General features: G+C 43.4%; 1 protein-coding gene across 4 annotated transcripts in view; it reads left to right on the top strand.

The window, feature by feature from the left end:
• The window catches only part of chek1 (checkpoint kinase 1), a 50236-nt gene extending 34462 nt beyond the window's left edge, over positions 1-15774 (top strand). For all 4 annotated transcript variants that reach the window (XM_038779179.1, XM_038779177.1, XM_038779178.1 and 1 more), the window contains 5 exons: positions 2262-2373; positions 4335-4512; positions 8146-8277; positions 9261-9362; positions 13475-15774. In XM_038779179.1, coding sequence (XP_038635107.1) covers positions 2262-2373; positions 4335-4512; positions 8146-8277; positions 9261-9362; positions 13475-13570 — 620 coding nt within the window. In that variant the 3' untranslated portion in view covers positions 13571-15774. The remainder of the gene's footprint in view (positions 1-2261; positions 2374-4334; positions 4513-8145; positions 8278-9260; positions 9363-13474) is intronic.
• The last annotated feature ends 378 nt before the right edge of the window (positions 15775-16152 follow it).

Below are 16152 nucleotides of genomic sequence, written 5' to 3'. Positions count from 1 at the left end.
TGGGAGCTGGTTGGATCATTTGAAATTCTACCCAAGTGTGCAGGTTACCCCACTGTTCAGGATGTGATTGCAATGGGGAGGATCCAGAGGAGATGTACATGGCTTGGCAAAGTTTGGTTGTGAAGAAAGATTGGGTAGGTTGGGATTGTTTCCTTTGCAACAGAAGTAACTCAGGAGAGATTTCAATGAGCGATATAAAATTATAAAGGGCCCTGACAGAGTGGGTAGACAGGACCCATTTTTCTTAGTGAAGGGATCAATAACTGGGAGACATGGATTTAAAATAATTGTTAGAAGGATTCGAGAGGTGTTGGAAGGGAAATTTATTTTTCCCCAATGCGGTGGGAGTCTGGCTGAAAGAGTGGTCGCGGCAGCGTCACTTTCAACAATTACTTGGATATGTAGGTGCTGGAACCTGCGAAGCTACAGATCAAGGGCTGGAAAGTGAGATTAGTCTGGATAGCTTTTATTGCTGTACCAGACATGGTGGGCCCAATGGGGTTGAACATCAGTATGGAATTGCTTCATGAAGAGTTCAGTGCTATCCTGCTATGGAGCACATGAAGGTGCACTCCTGCTCAAAGGGGATTGGGTTGCATTTGTGTTGTACTCTGCTGGGATGGAAGGAGTGAGGATTCACTCAGTTCAGTTCAGGCATTTTGGAATTTTTTTTGATATTCAGCCACTGCTGGGTCATTTAGTATTTAAAGCTCATAACCTCAGGCCAATTGGCCCCTCAAAACTAGTAGGCGGCCCCCCTAGTTCCCTCCTGTCCCATGAGCACAGGCATTCTCACTTGCCTGTACTAATCAAAAACATTTAGCACGTATTTTTGGAAATAAACTACTCTCAATGTTGGGTTTGGCCACTTTAAGTTTAATGTCCTTGTTCCTATTTAGGGTAGGTTCTGGTTATATGCCATCTGTACCATTTAATATTTTTTGCTTTGGATTTGTTTATTGTCACGTGTACCAAGGTACAGTGAAAAGTATTTTTCTGCAGGCAGCTCAACCGGTCATTAAGTACATAATAGGGCAGCACAGGGTACACAATGTAACTACATAAGCACCGGCATCGGGTGAAGCATACAGGGATGTAGTGTTAATGAGGTCAGTCCATAAGAGGGTCGTTTAGGAGTCTGGTAACAGCAGGGAAGAAGCTGTTTTGGAGTCTGTTCGTGCGTGTTCTCAGACTTGTATCTCCTGCCCGATGGAAGAAGTTAGAAGAGTGAATAAGCCGGGTGGGAGGGGGGGTCTTTGATTATGCTGCCCGCTTTTCCCAGGCAGCGGGACGTGTAGTTGGAGTCAATGGATGGGAGGCAGGTTTGTGTGATGGACTGGATTGTGTTCACGACTCTGAAATTTCTTGCGGTCTTGGGCCAAACAGTTGCCATACCAGGCTGTGATGCAGCCAGATAGGATGCTTTCTATGGTGCATCTGTAAAGGTTGCTAAGGGTTAATGTGGACATGCCGAATTTCCTTAGTTTCCTGAGGAAGTATAGCCGCTGTTGTGCTTTCTCGGTGGTGGCGTCGACGTGGGTGGACCAGGACAGATTTTTGGAGATGTGTACCCCAAGGAATTTGAAACTGCTCACCATCTCCACCTCGACCCTGTTGATGCTGACAGGGGTGTGGACAGTACTTTGCTTTCTGAAGTCAATGATCAGCTCTTTCGTTTTGCTGGCATTGAGGGAGAGATTGTTGTCGCTGCACCACTCCACTAGGTTCTCTATCTCCCTCCTGTATTCTGACTCGTTATTCGAGATCCGGCCCACTATGGTCGTATCATCAACGAACTTGTAGATGGAGTTGACACCAAATTTTGCAGTTGTGTGTGTACAGGGAGTATAGATGGGGTCTAAGTACGTAGCCTTGCGGGCTTTTATATCCCTAATCAGATGTCCCATATTAACCACTTAAGGTTTAAGCTCTGCAATCTTAAAATATTTTCCACTGTAGCTTATCCCCATTATATTTGGCATTGCCATTATTGTTCTGCGTTTGGATATGTTTTCACAGCACAGTGAGCTGGGTTGAAGCCAGAATTCCAACTACTTGTGAATCTTTTTTTTGTTGGGCTTGGTCCAACTTGGAAAACATGCAGGTACTCTTATGCTAGGACTGAAACCTAATCAGGCACCGAGCTCCATCCCCAAGGGAGAGTGATCCACTTTGTGAGGGGCAAGTGTTCTATTCTGTGCAATGTTACGAAGCTTTCTGGCTGGCCCTCAGTCCCTTCTGTTCCTTTTCTTTTCCCACAGGTGTGAAGAGAGCTCGGTTGTCCTCCGGCAGCCCCAATGACTCGCAGGGTCCTTTCTCTAAACACATTCATTCTAACGTGGATCTGTCCCCTGTCGGTAATGTCTCCTTGAGGTAAATGCACTGTTGATCTGAAAGATTTGTACTTTCAATAAACCCAACAATTGTAGGTTTATTTATTTATGAATAGGTTGATGGGAATGCATAAAATTAACAGTCCTGCCTTCCACTGCCTTAAACACTCAATTCGAGATTGTTGCTTTACACGATTTACAGTTTTCATGAATTGTTTGGAAAGCTGGATCACGCGTCTCTTGCTGCTCAATCACTGTCAAACTCAGGCAGTATCCTGCAGTGATAAATCATTTCCTCAGCTGTAGTGGATATTTAACTTTTTAAAAATATTTTTCGTGAATCCCAAAGATTGGTATTCCCTGGGTACAAATAAATACGTATAATGCATTTTGAGCTGTGAGAACCACACAACAGGCCCATTGTGACCTAACAGGATTTGATGAATGTTGTTCCTAATGATGACATTGTTATGGCTACATAATTCAACCCCTGACATTTTATCTCTCTGACATACACTCTCAAAATAAAACTGATGTGTTTATAACAAATGTCCCTAATGTTTATGATTATAGTTGTTCCCCCTCAGATTGAAATGTTTATTACTTTTGAGTCAAGATCGAGTATTCACAATTTGAGTACTGTGTGTACTTCTGTTCACCTCATTACAGGAAGGATGTAGTTGCATGAGAGAAGGTCCAGAGGAGATTTACAAGGATGTTGCCAGGCCTGGAAAACTTCAGCCAAGAGGAAAGACTGGATAGGCTGGAGTTTTTCGCCTTGGAAAAGAGGAGACTGAGAGGAGACTTGATTGAGATGTTGAAAATTGAGAGGGGCTGGAATAGAGTGGATGGGAAGGGCTTATTTAATTCAACAGAGAGATCAGTGGCTAGGGGATAGATTTAAAGTGATTGGTCGATGGATAAAAGGGAAGATGTGCAAAAATGTTTTCACCCAGAGGATTATGGGGTTCTGGAACTCGCTGCCTGAAAGGGTAATGGAGGCAGAAGCCCTCAACTCATTGAACAGGTGTTTGGATATGTACCCTGTAGGGTTACGGACCAAATGCTGTAAAGGGGAATAAGCTGGGTGGTTTGTTTTTTGGCTAGTGCAGACAGGAGATGGGCTCTTTCTTGCTGCAAGCTTTCTATGATAAAGATGCTCTCTCTCTCTTTAATACTAATTTCAAATTTACTTATTCATTTATATTTGTCTAATTTTTGTGGCTAAATTTTGAAGTAGTCATCTGGCTTAACCTTTAAATTTTGTTGTACCTTGACGAGTTCATCTTTTTAGATTTTAAAGCTTATGTTTCCACATGGCTGATCTCCTTTATTTTGGGGTGAAAGAAATAACTCCATATGGTGGTTTCTCTGGCTTCAGAGCATCCCAAAACTCTACTGCTAATAAAGTACTTTTTGTAGTCATGGTTGCAAAATAGGAAACGCAGCAAGTGTGGCGACTCCCGGCGAGTGCTCCCATGTGCTTAATGATCTGTTTGAGCTGCTCGCAGAAAAATACTTTTCACTGTACCTCGGTACACGTGACAATAAACAAATCCAATCCAATGCATAGGACGGTCTTACAAATAAGAATGTGATAAATATTAGGTCATGTTGGTTTGGGGATAGATATTAGCCTGGTTAGTGAGATAATAGTCTTTTCAACGTGGTGTTGAGTTCCTCTGCTCTCCAACATGGTGTCATGAGATCTTTTATGTCCACCTGCAATGACATGTGTGGCCCCGATTAACCTCTAGCGCTTATAAGCTTGTTTCAGTTCTCCCATCCACTTCAGTATTTGTAAATGCCCATGGTGCAGTGACCAGAATCGAACCCTGTCCTCCAACTGTAACTGCACTGTGATACTTGTTTATACTCTGTAGATGCTCCAACATATGCCGCTTCTGACACCCAGCAATGTATATATTCGAACCAGAAATGTCATCCAGCCGCGCATTCTAAATTCCAGTCTGTATTTTCTACCACTTTTAACATTTATAGTGAGGATCGAACCAGGTACTCGAGCTCCCAGCCTGAACCTCGGGCTGCTGTATCATCGTGGGATACCAATCACTCCAGTATTGATAATCTAGTGCAGGGGATTAGCTTCTCCCAGCCTATCTGCACGGATCACATGCTTGTCGGCAGCCAATTGCAAAGTACACCTGGATCGTCACAGGTAAGCTGATTCATTTACTGACACTTAGCAAGGGTTACAAGGCTGCACTTGATTTAAGATGCCATCAAGCTCCCTCAACAACAACTTGCATGTTTATAGTGCACTTGATCTGGTAGCAAAGGAACATCTTTACTTTATTCTTTCTACATTTTACATCTTTATTCAAACAGAATTTGTCACCAAACCACGCAAAAGAGATATTAGGACATGTGACCAAAATCTTGGCTTGAAGAGGCAGGTTTTGGGAAACTAGTTAAGAGAGGCAGACAGTTATAAATTGGGAATTTCAAAACTGGGGGCCGAGGCAACTGAAAGCCTGGCTGCAACTGAATGGCAGATCTGTTTCTTGGGTACAAGAGCTGGCTAGGGTTGATCACATAAATAGACTAAAACTTATGGCGGTAAATAAACAGTGAGAAATAGTTAGAGATAACTCGATGTTTGTTCCTTTTATTAAAAAAAATATAATAATTCTCAGTGGCTACTAATTACGGAGAGTATTAAATTAAATTAAATTAAATTAAATTAAATTAAATTAAATTAAATGAAGAGCATTACAATGTTGTGAAGAATAATAGGAAGCCTGAGGATTGGGAGAGTTTTAGAGATGAACAAAGGGTAACCAAAAAATTTTTTGGGGAGGTGGGAGGAGTAAACGATGGAAGTAAACTAGCCAGGAATATAAAAACAAATTTTAAGAGCTGTTACACATATATGTAAAAAGGAGAGTAGCTAAAATCAACACTGGTCCCTTGGAGACCAAGACAGTGAAACTGTAATGGGAAAATGGCAGGGATGTTGAGTGATCTTTTTTCTGTCAAGTAGAAGATGTATTTACATACCAGAAATAAAGGGTAAGCTAGATGCTAATGAGAGAGGCTAGTCAACAGAGGAAAAACTGTTGAGAGAAACTTTAAAAAAAATTAATTAATGGGATTTCGCTGGTTAGGCTAGCATTTATTGCTCATCCCTAGTTGCCATTCAGAAGGTGGTGATGAGTTGCCTTCTTGAACCGCTGCAGTCCTTGAGGTGTAAGTACATCCACTGTGCTGATAGGGAGGGAGTAACAGGATGTTACGCCATCCTGGATGGTGTTGAGCTTGAGTATTGTTGGAGCTGCACACATCCAGGCAAGTGGAGAATATTCCATTATACTCCTGTCTTGCGCCTTGCAGATGGTGGACAGGCTTTGGGAGGCCAGGTGGTGAGTTGCTCGCCTTAGGATTCCTAGCCTTTGACCTGCACTGGTAGCCACAGTATTAATGTGGCCAGTCCAGTTCAGTGTCTGATCAGTGGTAATCCCCAGGATGTTGATTGTGAGGCGATTCAGCGATGGTAATGCCATTGAATGTCAAGGGGCGGTGGTTAGATCCTCTTGTAGGAGATAGTCGTTGCACTTGTCAGCCCAAGCCTGGATATTGTCCAGGTCTTGCTGCAATTGAACATGGAGTGCTTTATTATCTGAGAAGTTATGATTGGTGCTGAACATTGTGCAGTCATCTGCAAACATCCCCACTTCTGACCTTATGATGGAAGAGAGAGGGCAGCACGGTGGCGCAGTGGGTTAGCACTGCAGCCTCATGGCGCCGAGGTCCCAGGTTCGATCCTGGCTCTGGGTCACTTCATGCGGATTTTGCACATTCTCCCCGTGTTTGCGTGGGTTTAGCCCCCACAACCCAAAAGATGTGCAAGCTAGGTGGATTGGGCATGCTAAACTGCCCCTTAATTGAAAAAAAAAATGAATTGGATACTCTTTTTAAAAAAAAAAAAAAATTTTTTTAATAAAATAAAATGATGGCAGGGAGGTTATTGAAGCAGCTGAAGATGGTTGAGCTGAGGAACTACCCTGAGGAACTTCTGCAGTGATGTCCTGGAGTTGAGATAATTGACCTCCAACCACCACAACCATCTTCCTTTATGCCACATATGACTCCATCTTCCTTTGTGCCAGGTATGACGCCAACCAGCGGACAGTTTTCCCCCTGATTCCCATTGACTCCAGTTTAGCTAGTGCTCCTTGATGCCATACTCGGTCAAATGCTGCCTTGATGTCAAGGGCAGTCACTCACACCTCACCTCTGGCATTCAGCTCTTTTGTCCATGTTTTTACCAAGGCTGTAATGAGGCCAGGAGCTGAGTGACCCTGGCAGAACCCAAACTGAGCGTCCGTGAGCAGGTTATTGCTGAGTAGGTGCACTGTTGATGACTCTTTTATGTTCCCGTAGAAGGAACATAAAACTGGTATACACGTACAGCAAACAGCACGTTGACCTTTCTGGCAAAGGGATATGGAGCACAAGGATAAAAACATCTTGCTACAATTGTTCAGAGCTTTGGGGAAGCCACACCTGGATGACTGCTCAGTTTTATAGTCTCTTTAGTTAAGGAAAAATATACTTCTCTTGGGGCTGGTACAGCAACGGTTCACTAAGTTTGTACCTGGGATGAGAAACTAGACCCAACGTCGTATACTCTCTAGGTTTAGACAAATGAGAGGTGATCCCAATGAAAAAGACCGTGACCGGGTGGACACAGAGGTTGATTTCCCCGGCTGCAGAATCCAGATGAAGGTTTAAGGGTTTGGTTATTTAGGACTGCGATGAGGAGATTTTTCTTCGGTGAAAGGAATGTGAATCGGTGAAATTTTCTCACAGGTGGTTGTGGATACCATCAATTGAGTAAATTGTAGGCTGCAGATTCTTTAGCTTCTCACCAAGGGACATAAGGGAGCACTGTGAAGTGGACTTGAGTCTGTAGATCAGCCATGATTGTATTGAACAGCAGTGCAGGCTTGAGGCACTATATGGTCTACATTTTTTTTTTTGTTCCCACTAAAGCTGGGACCAGTACGTGTTTTAGTGAGAAATCTGGATTTTATTGCGCCGGTTGCATTTGTAGTTAGTGCTTCCATCAGTGGTGCTATATCCCAAGTTGGCTGGAACAAGAATTTAGGGCAGCACGGTAGCATAGTGATTAGCACAATTGCTTCACAGCTCCAGGATCCCAGGTTCGATTCCCAGCTTGGGTCACTGTCTGTGCGGAGTCTGCACGTTCTCCCAGTGTGTGCGTGGGTTTCCTCCAGGTGCTCCGGTTTCCTCTCTCAGTCCAAAGATGTGCAGGTTAGGTGGATTGGCCATGCCAAAATGCCCTTAGTGTCCAAAATTGCCCTTAGAGTTGGGTGGGGTTGCTGGGTTATGGGGATAGGGTGGAGGTGTACGGTTGGGTAGGGTGCTCTTTCCAAGAGCTGGTGCAGACTCGATGGGTTAAATGGCCTCCTGCACTGTAAATTCTATGAAAGATGTGCAGGTTAGGTGGGTTGGCCTTGCTAAATTGCCCCTTAGTGTCCAAAGATGTGCAGGTTAGATGGGGTTATGAGAAAAGGATGGGAAATGGGCTTCGTTCGAGTGCTCTATCAGAGGGTCAATGCAGACTCGATGGGCCAAATGGCCGCCTCCTGCACTGTAGGAATTCTATAGTTGTAAATCCTAAAGCAGAGCTATGATGGTCAGATCCTCCTAGCTTGGCATTCAAAAGCGAATGCATCATTATCTTGCTCTTCAAAGCAGTTTTAATAAGTTTTTTTGTGCACCGTATCAGAGTTTCTGTGCTAACAGCACACTACTTGATTTACAGAATCCTTGGCAAAGGCTAGTGAAACGAATGACTCGGTTCTTCACAAAGTTGAATGCTGAGCAGTCCTACCTGGCCCTGAAGGACGTTTGCGAGAAACTGGGTTACACTTTGAAGAAGAACTGCAATAACCAGGTAGGATAGTAAACATCTGGGATGGTTAACAGGTTAAACTTGGTTAACATTTTGCTGCATTTCATTCTCTCACGTGTTCGTTCGTTTTATTTAGAACTGAAGGAGTAATAAGCACAGGTCAGTAATGGGTGGTACGGTAGCACAGTGGTTAGCACTGTTGCTTCACAGCGCTAGGGACCTGATTTTGATTCCCGACTTGGGTCACTGTCTGTGCAGAGTCTGCACGTTCTCTCCATGTCTGGGTGGGTTTCCTCCCACAAATCCTGAAAGACGTGCTTATTAGATGCATTGGACATTCTGAATTCTCCCTCCGTGTACACGAACGGGCGACGGCGTGTGACGACTAGGGGATTTTCACAATAATTTCATTGCAGTGTTAATGTAAGCCAACTTGTGACACTAATAAAGATGATTATTTGCGTGGGTTTTGTCCCCACAACCCAAAAATGTGCAAGTTAGGTGGATTGGCCACGCTAAATTGCCCCTTAATTGTAAAAAATCAATTGGGTACACTAAATGTTTAAAAATAAAGTTTATTATGTAGGAATGGAGAGAATGGGAACAGGTTGGCAGTGTATGAATGAGGAGTGGCACGCTGGCGCAGTGGTTAGCAGTGATGCCTCACGGTGCTGAGATCCCGGCCCCAGGTCACTCTGTGTGGAGTTTGCACATTCTCCCGTGTCTGCATGGGTTTCACCCCCGCAACCCAAAGGTGTGCAAGTTAGATGGATTGACCATTAAATTGCCCTTAATTGGAAAGAAAATAATTGGGTACTCTAAATTTATTTTGAAAAAGTAATGTGGGAATGAGAGAGCAATGAGCATAGATCAATAGTGTATGAATATAGAGAATATTGAACACAATCTCTATCTCCAAGCAAGATTGAAAAAAGCCTCCATATGGGTAATGTGAGCTGGTGGCATGATTTATTGTGGAGCTCTGCAGATTAAAACATTAATGTGCGTGCGTGCTGGTTTTCTAGGTGACCATATCAACAATGGACAGAAGGAACAACAAGTTGATAATCAAAGTGAATCTGATCGAGATGAACGAGAGGATTCTGGTGGATTTCAGACTGTCCAAGGTAAAATGAATTGGCTGCGAGTCAATCTTATTTACAGATTTTCTTGCACGGAACGATTTAAGGGAATTGTCGAATGTTATTAAGTGGTTCTTTTTTTTCCCTTTTGGCAATTATCTATTTTCACTGACCGGATTACTGAGGTTTTTTAAATTGTGTTTACTCTACGAAGAAGCAGAGTTCCCTACCTACATTACCTTGGAATCTCACTAATTTATCAAATGGGCGGTGTTTTGCCTCTTGTCACCTAGGATAATGGCATTTACCCCCATACAAATGAAAAATGTAGGAAAAGCATTGAATAATGCACGCCAGCAAAAGACTATGCAGGTCGATCCAAACATGTTATGTTTAGTCCCTTGAGGTCGCTCTAGAATTGGTGCTCAACAAGTTACAGGGCTGTGGTTGACAATTCGTACACATAGATTTTCCAACAATTAACTGCAGATATTCTTGCAGTAATTTCAAAATAAATTCCAATTAAGGGGCACTTTAGCATGGCCAATCCACCTACCCTGTATATCTTTGGGTTGTGGGGGTGAGAGTCAAGCAGGCACGGGGGGGGGAATGTGCAAACTCCACACGGACAGTGACCTGGGGCCGGGATCGAACCCGGGTCCACGGCGCCATGAGGCAGCAGTGTTAACCACTGCGCCGCCCTGTCCCTTCAGGTTTAACCTATGCTGTTCTTTTATTTTTCCCTTTGGATTTAATTGAATAAAGCCTGATGAGAATAAACTTAATAAAGCAACAAATCCTGATTATCAAATTTACTTGGGGCTGGGGAAGTGAGGAGAAGGTGTTTGCACTTATTTGATCAGGATTGGCGCGCAGAAAAGCATTGCAGGCTTTGAGCCAGTGGCTATGGGAATGGTCAAATATCCGTTGGTTGCTCCAATACCAAGAGTACTGTAATACTGTGACCCAGTACACATTCTGTTGAAGATAACTAAATCAAGCTGAGGTTTTGCGTGGTATGTCTGACATACAGAAAGTTCTGTTCAGATTCTGAGACATAAAGCTTGTAGCAGTGACACCCTGTCAGTTAGCCTACACATCCCAGCACAGTATTTTCCCTTTTGTGCGATGCATGCGTCCTTTATTCTGTTATGGGATGTCGGTGTCGCTGATGAGGCCGGCATTTGTTGCCCGTCCCTAGTTGCCCTTGAACTGAACACCTCAGAGGAGGTGAGTAGGAGTCACATGGAGGGCAGAGCAGGTAAGGATGACAGATTTCCTTCCGTAAAGGGCATTAGACATCCTTCTTCCTGGACACCTGGGTAGGTCCTAAAATCCCGTGACAACTTTGGAGCAACATTATGCGTGTGCAGCATATTTTCCATTGCTGGGTCAGCTCCACAGTGTAAACAAGCAGATTTGGCATCAGTAAGAATCAGCACAATTACTGAAAATAGTTAGAAAAGGAGTGAGTGTCCCCAATGGCTTTGGATTTTAATTTGATTGAATCTGATGTCTGCTGTGCAAACCAGACTGTGTAAACTTTTGAACTCTGAATTGGCCCAAGTCCATCTGCAGATTTATGTCTGAGATTCTGATTCAGTCAAGAGCATTGGTGAATGAAGGGCCAACTGGATTTGTGTCCAAAACCCCTGCATCTTACTGTACTGGAAGGTTGGATGAATGTAATACCGGGGGAGGGGGGAGAATGTCATGTTTCACTATTTTTAAAACACTTTTAAATTCCTGATGTGCTGGTGTTTGTTTGCACAGGAATTGTCAGGGAGCACCCCGCCACAGTGATCATCTTTCATGTGTCACTATATGCTGCAATACCTTTAAGTCAAAGTCAAGGGAGCTCAACCTGTCTCCACCAGATACATTTTACTTGCAGGGGTCACTGAGAATCATAGAATAGAATCCCTACAGTGCGGAAGGGGGCCATTTGGCCATCGGGTCTGCAGCGACCCTCTGAAAGAGCCCCCCACCTCGGCCCACTCCACCACCCCATCTCTGTAACCCCGTAATTCCATCTAACTGTTGGACACCTAAGGGACAATTTAGAATAGCCAATCCACCTAACCTGCACATCTTTGCACTGTGGGAGGAAAGCGGAGCACCCGGAGGAAACCCACACAGACACTGGAATGTGCAAACTCCATTTCACACATAGCCACCCAAGGCCGGAATTAAACCCTGGTGCTGTGAAGCAGCAGCGCTAACCACGGCTGCCCATAATAGGAATTCTAGAGAAGGGCAGCACAGTGGTGCAGTGGCCACCGTGCTGCCCTTATCTAGAATTCCTATTCTGGGCAGCAATGGTTAGCACTGCTGCCTCACAGCGCTGAGGACCCGGGTTCGATCCCGGCTCCAGGTCACTATCCGTGTGGAGTTTGCACATTCTCCCCGTGTCTGCGTGCGACTCACCTCCACAACCCAAAAGATGTGCAGGGTGGGTGGAATTGGCCACGCTAAATTGCCCCTTAATTAGAAAAAATGAATTGGGCACTCTAAATTTATTTTTTAAAAGTCTACATTCCTCTGCCTGGTAACTAAAAACTGCTGAATCAGATTGTTTACGACCTTAGTGTTGTATATAGCTCCGAAATGGTCTTCCGACTGCGTATCTGCACCATCGTTAAAACTGCCTTCCTCCCCCATCATAACAGAATGCAAATCCACCCCTGCTTCATCTCAGCTGCTGCGCAAGGCCTTATCCTTGGTTAGCTCGAGACCTGTCTATTCCAACATGCTGATGTTCAGGCTTCCATCCTCCATACACTTAAGCTCTTCCAAAACTCTACTGCCTGTACCCTAGCTTGCACCAAATTTCAGTCACCCAGCACCCTGTACTCACTGCCCCATATTGGTTCCCGATCCCTCAACACTTTTGTCTTAAGATTGATGTTCTTGTTTTCAAATCTCTCCATGGTCTCATTCTTCCCCCATCTCCATTGCCTCCCCAAACACTACAACCCACAGATATCTGTGCTTCTCCAATTCTGGCCTTTTACACATCCTGATTTAAGGGTGACATGGTGTCAATATCACTCGACCGGTAATCCGGAGGCCTTGACTAATGTTCTGGGAACATGGGTTCAAATCCCCCTTCTGTACAGCAGTTAATGGAATTGAAAAGCTAACCTCCGTGGTGATTACCATGAAACCATCATTAATTTCTGTAAAAACCCATCTGGTTCACTAATACCCTTTAGGGAAGGAAATCTGCCATTCTTACCAGGCCTGGCCTACATGTGGCTGCAGACCCACAGCAACTTAATTGACTCTAAACTGCCCTTGGAAATGGTCTTGCAAATCACTGAATTCAAGGACAGTTAGGTATGGGGCAACATTCTGAACTCTGGAATAATGTCTCCACACCTCTGCTTCTGATTCCTCATTTGAAGTTGCTCCTCAAAACTTTGACCAAGTTTTTGGCCACCTGTCCAAATATCTCCTCGTGTGGCTTCATGACACATGTCTGATAATGCTCCTGTGAAATGCCCTGGGGCTATATAAATGCAATTTTGTCTCAATTGTTGAGACAACCTCTTATCCATTCCTGCAGTAGGATTTGATACAGATTGAAACTTGCTCGCCCTCCAGTAAAAGCTGATTTGAGCCTCTCCTCGGTCTTTGTTAACTAGTTTGGATGAACCCAGTGCAATCGCACACCCGGCAAACACCCCAACTGAGGCCAGAAATAAAACATAACAGAAATTGAACCTGTTTGGGTGGCATTGTGTGGAATAAGACTTGTGTTAATGCAGTGCCCCTCACAGTCGCCGGATATCCTACAGGAGTTTACAGACATGTGAAGTATATTTTGAGGTGTGGTCAGGTTGTAATGTAAGAAATGCGGCAACAAGTTTTTATGCACAGTGAGCTCCTACACACAGCGCTGTAATAATGATCAAATAGACCAGCTCTGCTGACTGAGGAGAAAATGGCTTTTCTGGTGGGTTGTGGGGCAGGTATTCCCAACAGAACACAACAATCCCTGTATAATGTGACCCCTCCATCCCTAAATAGGGGGCATACGTTTCCCATGAAGCATATGATGGGGAGACATAAGTATTGCAGTTCATTTCTCTCTGGAATTGTCTTCTAATCCATGTATTTGCACTGATCTTTATTTATTTATTTCTTCCTTGCAGGGAGATGGTCTGGAATTCAAAAGGCACTTTCTGGCCATCAAACACAAACTGAGTGACATCATCTACACTCAGAAAGTCCTCCTGCCTGTAATCTGACCTTTCTGCATCGTATCACTGCTGGGACGAGGCTGCCAAAAGAAATTGTGTGGGATAATGGCCGTTCCCACCCAGCTTGTAGGCCCCGTTGAGCTTGTGTGTATGTTTGAGCGTCGGAAGTTAACCCCCTACTGTAGTTAACGGAGAGACTTCAAGCAATGGATCATCTACTGAAATGTAGATTTTAAACCCTGAGCAATTGACCCTGCACTTCAGATTCTAGTGCTTCAATCCTCCAGACTGTAGCAGAGTCGATACCTGAATGTCTGCCAGATCTACTGGGCGCTTCATTCATTTGCATTTTTTTTAAGTTGGGAGGAGCTTCTGAAATTTCGGAACTTTCCCCAATTATGTGCAACACTATATGAAATTCATCCGCCCATGTGGAGCATCAAAACCCAGCCTGTGGAGAAATGTGTGATTGTTATCCACAAAGATGAGAATGAAGGAAACAGTGATTTCCTCCCTTTGGTGGATCGACCAAATATTGCAGCATCTCCCAACCTGTTGATCAATTGGAACCCAAAACATTCAGGAAAGGCTCCAGATTTTTTCTTTTAACAAGAAGTTTGCTAGTGCAGCCAAGATGTGATTCACATGAAGAGGTATATTATAGAGTCCAGGGCCTGTAGATTGAGAAAGATGTCAGACTGTTTTGGATGCGTTTCACTTTTAATGCCAGTGTCATACACATAGCATTGCTAATTCTGAGTGCAGAGATGGGTGAAGGATTAGAATTGATGGGGATTTGCAACTTGTCCATCAGGTTCTGTAGGAGTCACTGCTGTTAGGGTCATTCGATGCACAATCATAGATTTAGTGTCTAGTTTAACTATTCAAATTTGAGCCTTTTACAAACTGCAGTATTAGTTTTTCAAATTATCTATGAAAGGACTGTGTGGAGCACTGCATCTGCGTATCACTGGAATGCTTAACTACACAGTCGGATCAACATATCTTGTAATGAATGTACTGGCAGGAGAAATAGCTACTCCAGCATTGGGCTTTTTTTATTTTGGATACCCCACTTCACATCCAATGATTCAGTCTCAGGCCATAGCATAGTAGAAAATCCTGCCAGTTCTCAAGCTGCTGAATCGGATGTGCAAACCTGACACACCTTTATCAGTTAGCTATTATTAAATGTTCAAGTAAGTATCTAGCTTGCATGGGATCAACTAAACTATTATGGACTGTGTACCCTGAATCGGCTGGTACAGTATCAAACCCCTTTATGGTAGATCATACATAATTTTACAAAAACAAAACCAGCACTTTGAGGATTAAGTTACAATTAAGGGTTCTGAATGATTCAGCTATGATCAGGTTTGCAAGTTAACACTAGCAATACAGAACACCAGAAATTATAAATATTTTTTTGGAACACTGCCTCTCAACCTGTCTGCTGTGAATAGAACCTGATTTCATTTCTATTTTCTGGGAAATAAACACTTTTAGGTACAAATATTTGGTTCAAAGAATCGGGCTGTTGTAGTGACTCTCATTTGGGTTAAAATGATTTTGTCCATTGCCATGCCAGCTTGATGTTTCTCTTTGATTTAAAATAAATAGGCCGCACAAAATTACTATCCATCAACTCTTTTTTAAAAAAAAACCCAGTCTGCTTTTTTCCAGTTTCCTGTTTGTGTTTGTAGATATGTTTGTATATGTGAAATTCTAACTTCTTTGTAGAGTTTGCAAGAGCTCAGTTTATTGAATCGTAGGGAAACAAATTGTTCTGTAGAAAGGGGAACTTTCAAGATTAGATGGTTCTCTCTCCTGCACCGCTGACCACGACAAGTCAAATGTGAGAGATACTAGGGAATTGTCGGGTTCCTTGAGGTCTAATGTTTCGGATGTGACTGCTTTTCTCTCTCTGCCGACTGATCCATTATGTATTTTCATTCCAAATTTCCAGCATTTTAAACATTTTCTCTATCCCTTTTGCTCTGACCCTTGCACATCTTAAGTAAAAGTTGACATTTTTGCGTTAGAATGCTGCTTTGTTTTGTCCATGAACTTCACTCGGTTTGGTTTCGTTTTGCCAACTGGACATGGAGCCTGTGTGCCGATATTGTTTGTGCGAAGGAAGGGAGTTGGTTGAACACGTCCACAAGACTTATCATTCTGGAAAAGTTTCTAACAGACTTTTAAAACCTGTATGGAAATGTTTGAATAATTAATAAAGAGTTTCCGTCTGTGCACACTGCTGCATTTTCTAATAACGTGGAACGGTGATAGGATTTGAGATCCAAGTCTCAAGTTATATACAAATTGAAATGGTGTGATGAACCTAGCCTCTTATTAGGGTGGCACAGTGGTTAACACTGCTGCCTCACAGCGCCGAGGACCTGGGTCGCTGTCCGTGTGGAGTTTGGACATTCTCCCTGTGTCTGCATGAGTCTCATCCCCACAACCCAAAAGATGTGCAGGATAGGTGGATGGTCATGCAAAATTACTCCTTAATTGGAAAAAAAATAATTGGGTACTCTAAATTTATATTTAAAAAGATCTGATCTCTTATTAGTTTTTAGTATGCATCAGATTCATCAGCTGAGTGCACAAACTACTAAAGCCCATTT

This window comes from Scyliorhinus canicula, chromosome 19 (assembly GCF_902713615.1).
Source record: "Scyliorhinus canicula chromosome 19, sScyCan1.1, whole genome shotgun sequence".
Taxonomy (NCBI): domain Eukaryota; kingdom Metazoa; phylum Chordata; class Chondrichthyes; order Carcharhiniformes; family Scyliorhinidae; genus Scyliorhinus; species Scyliorhinus canicula.
The sequence above is the reverse complement of the archived record's forward strand: the minus strand, read 5'-3'. Positions and strand labels throughout refer to the sequence as shown.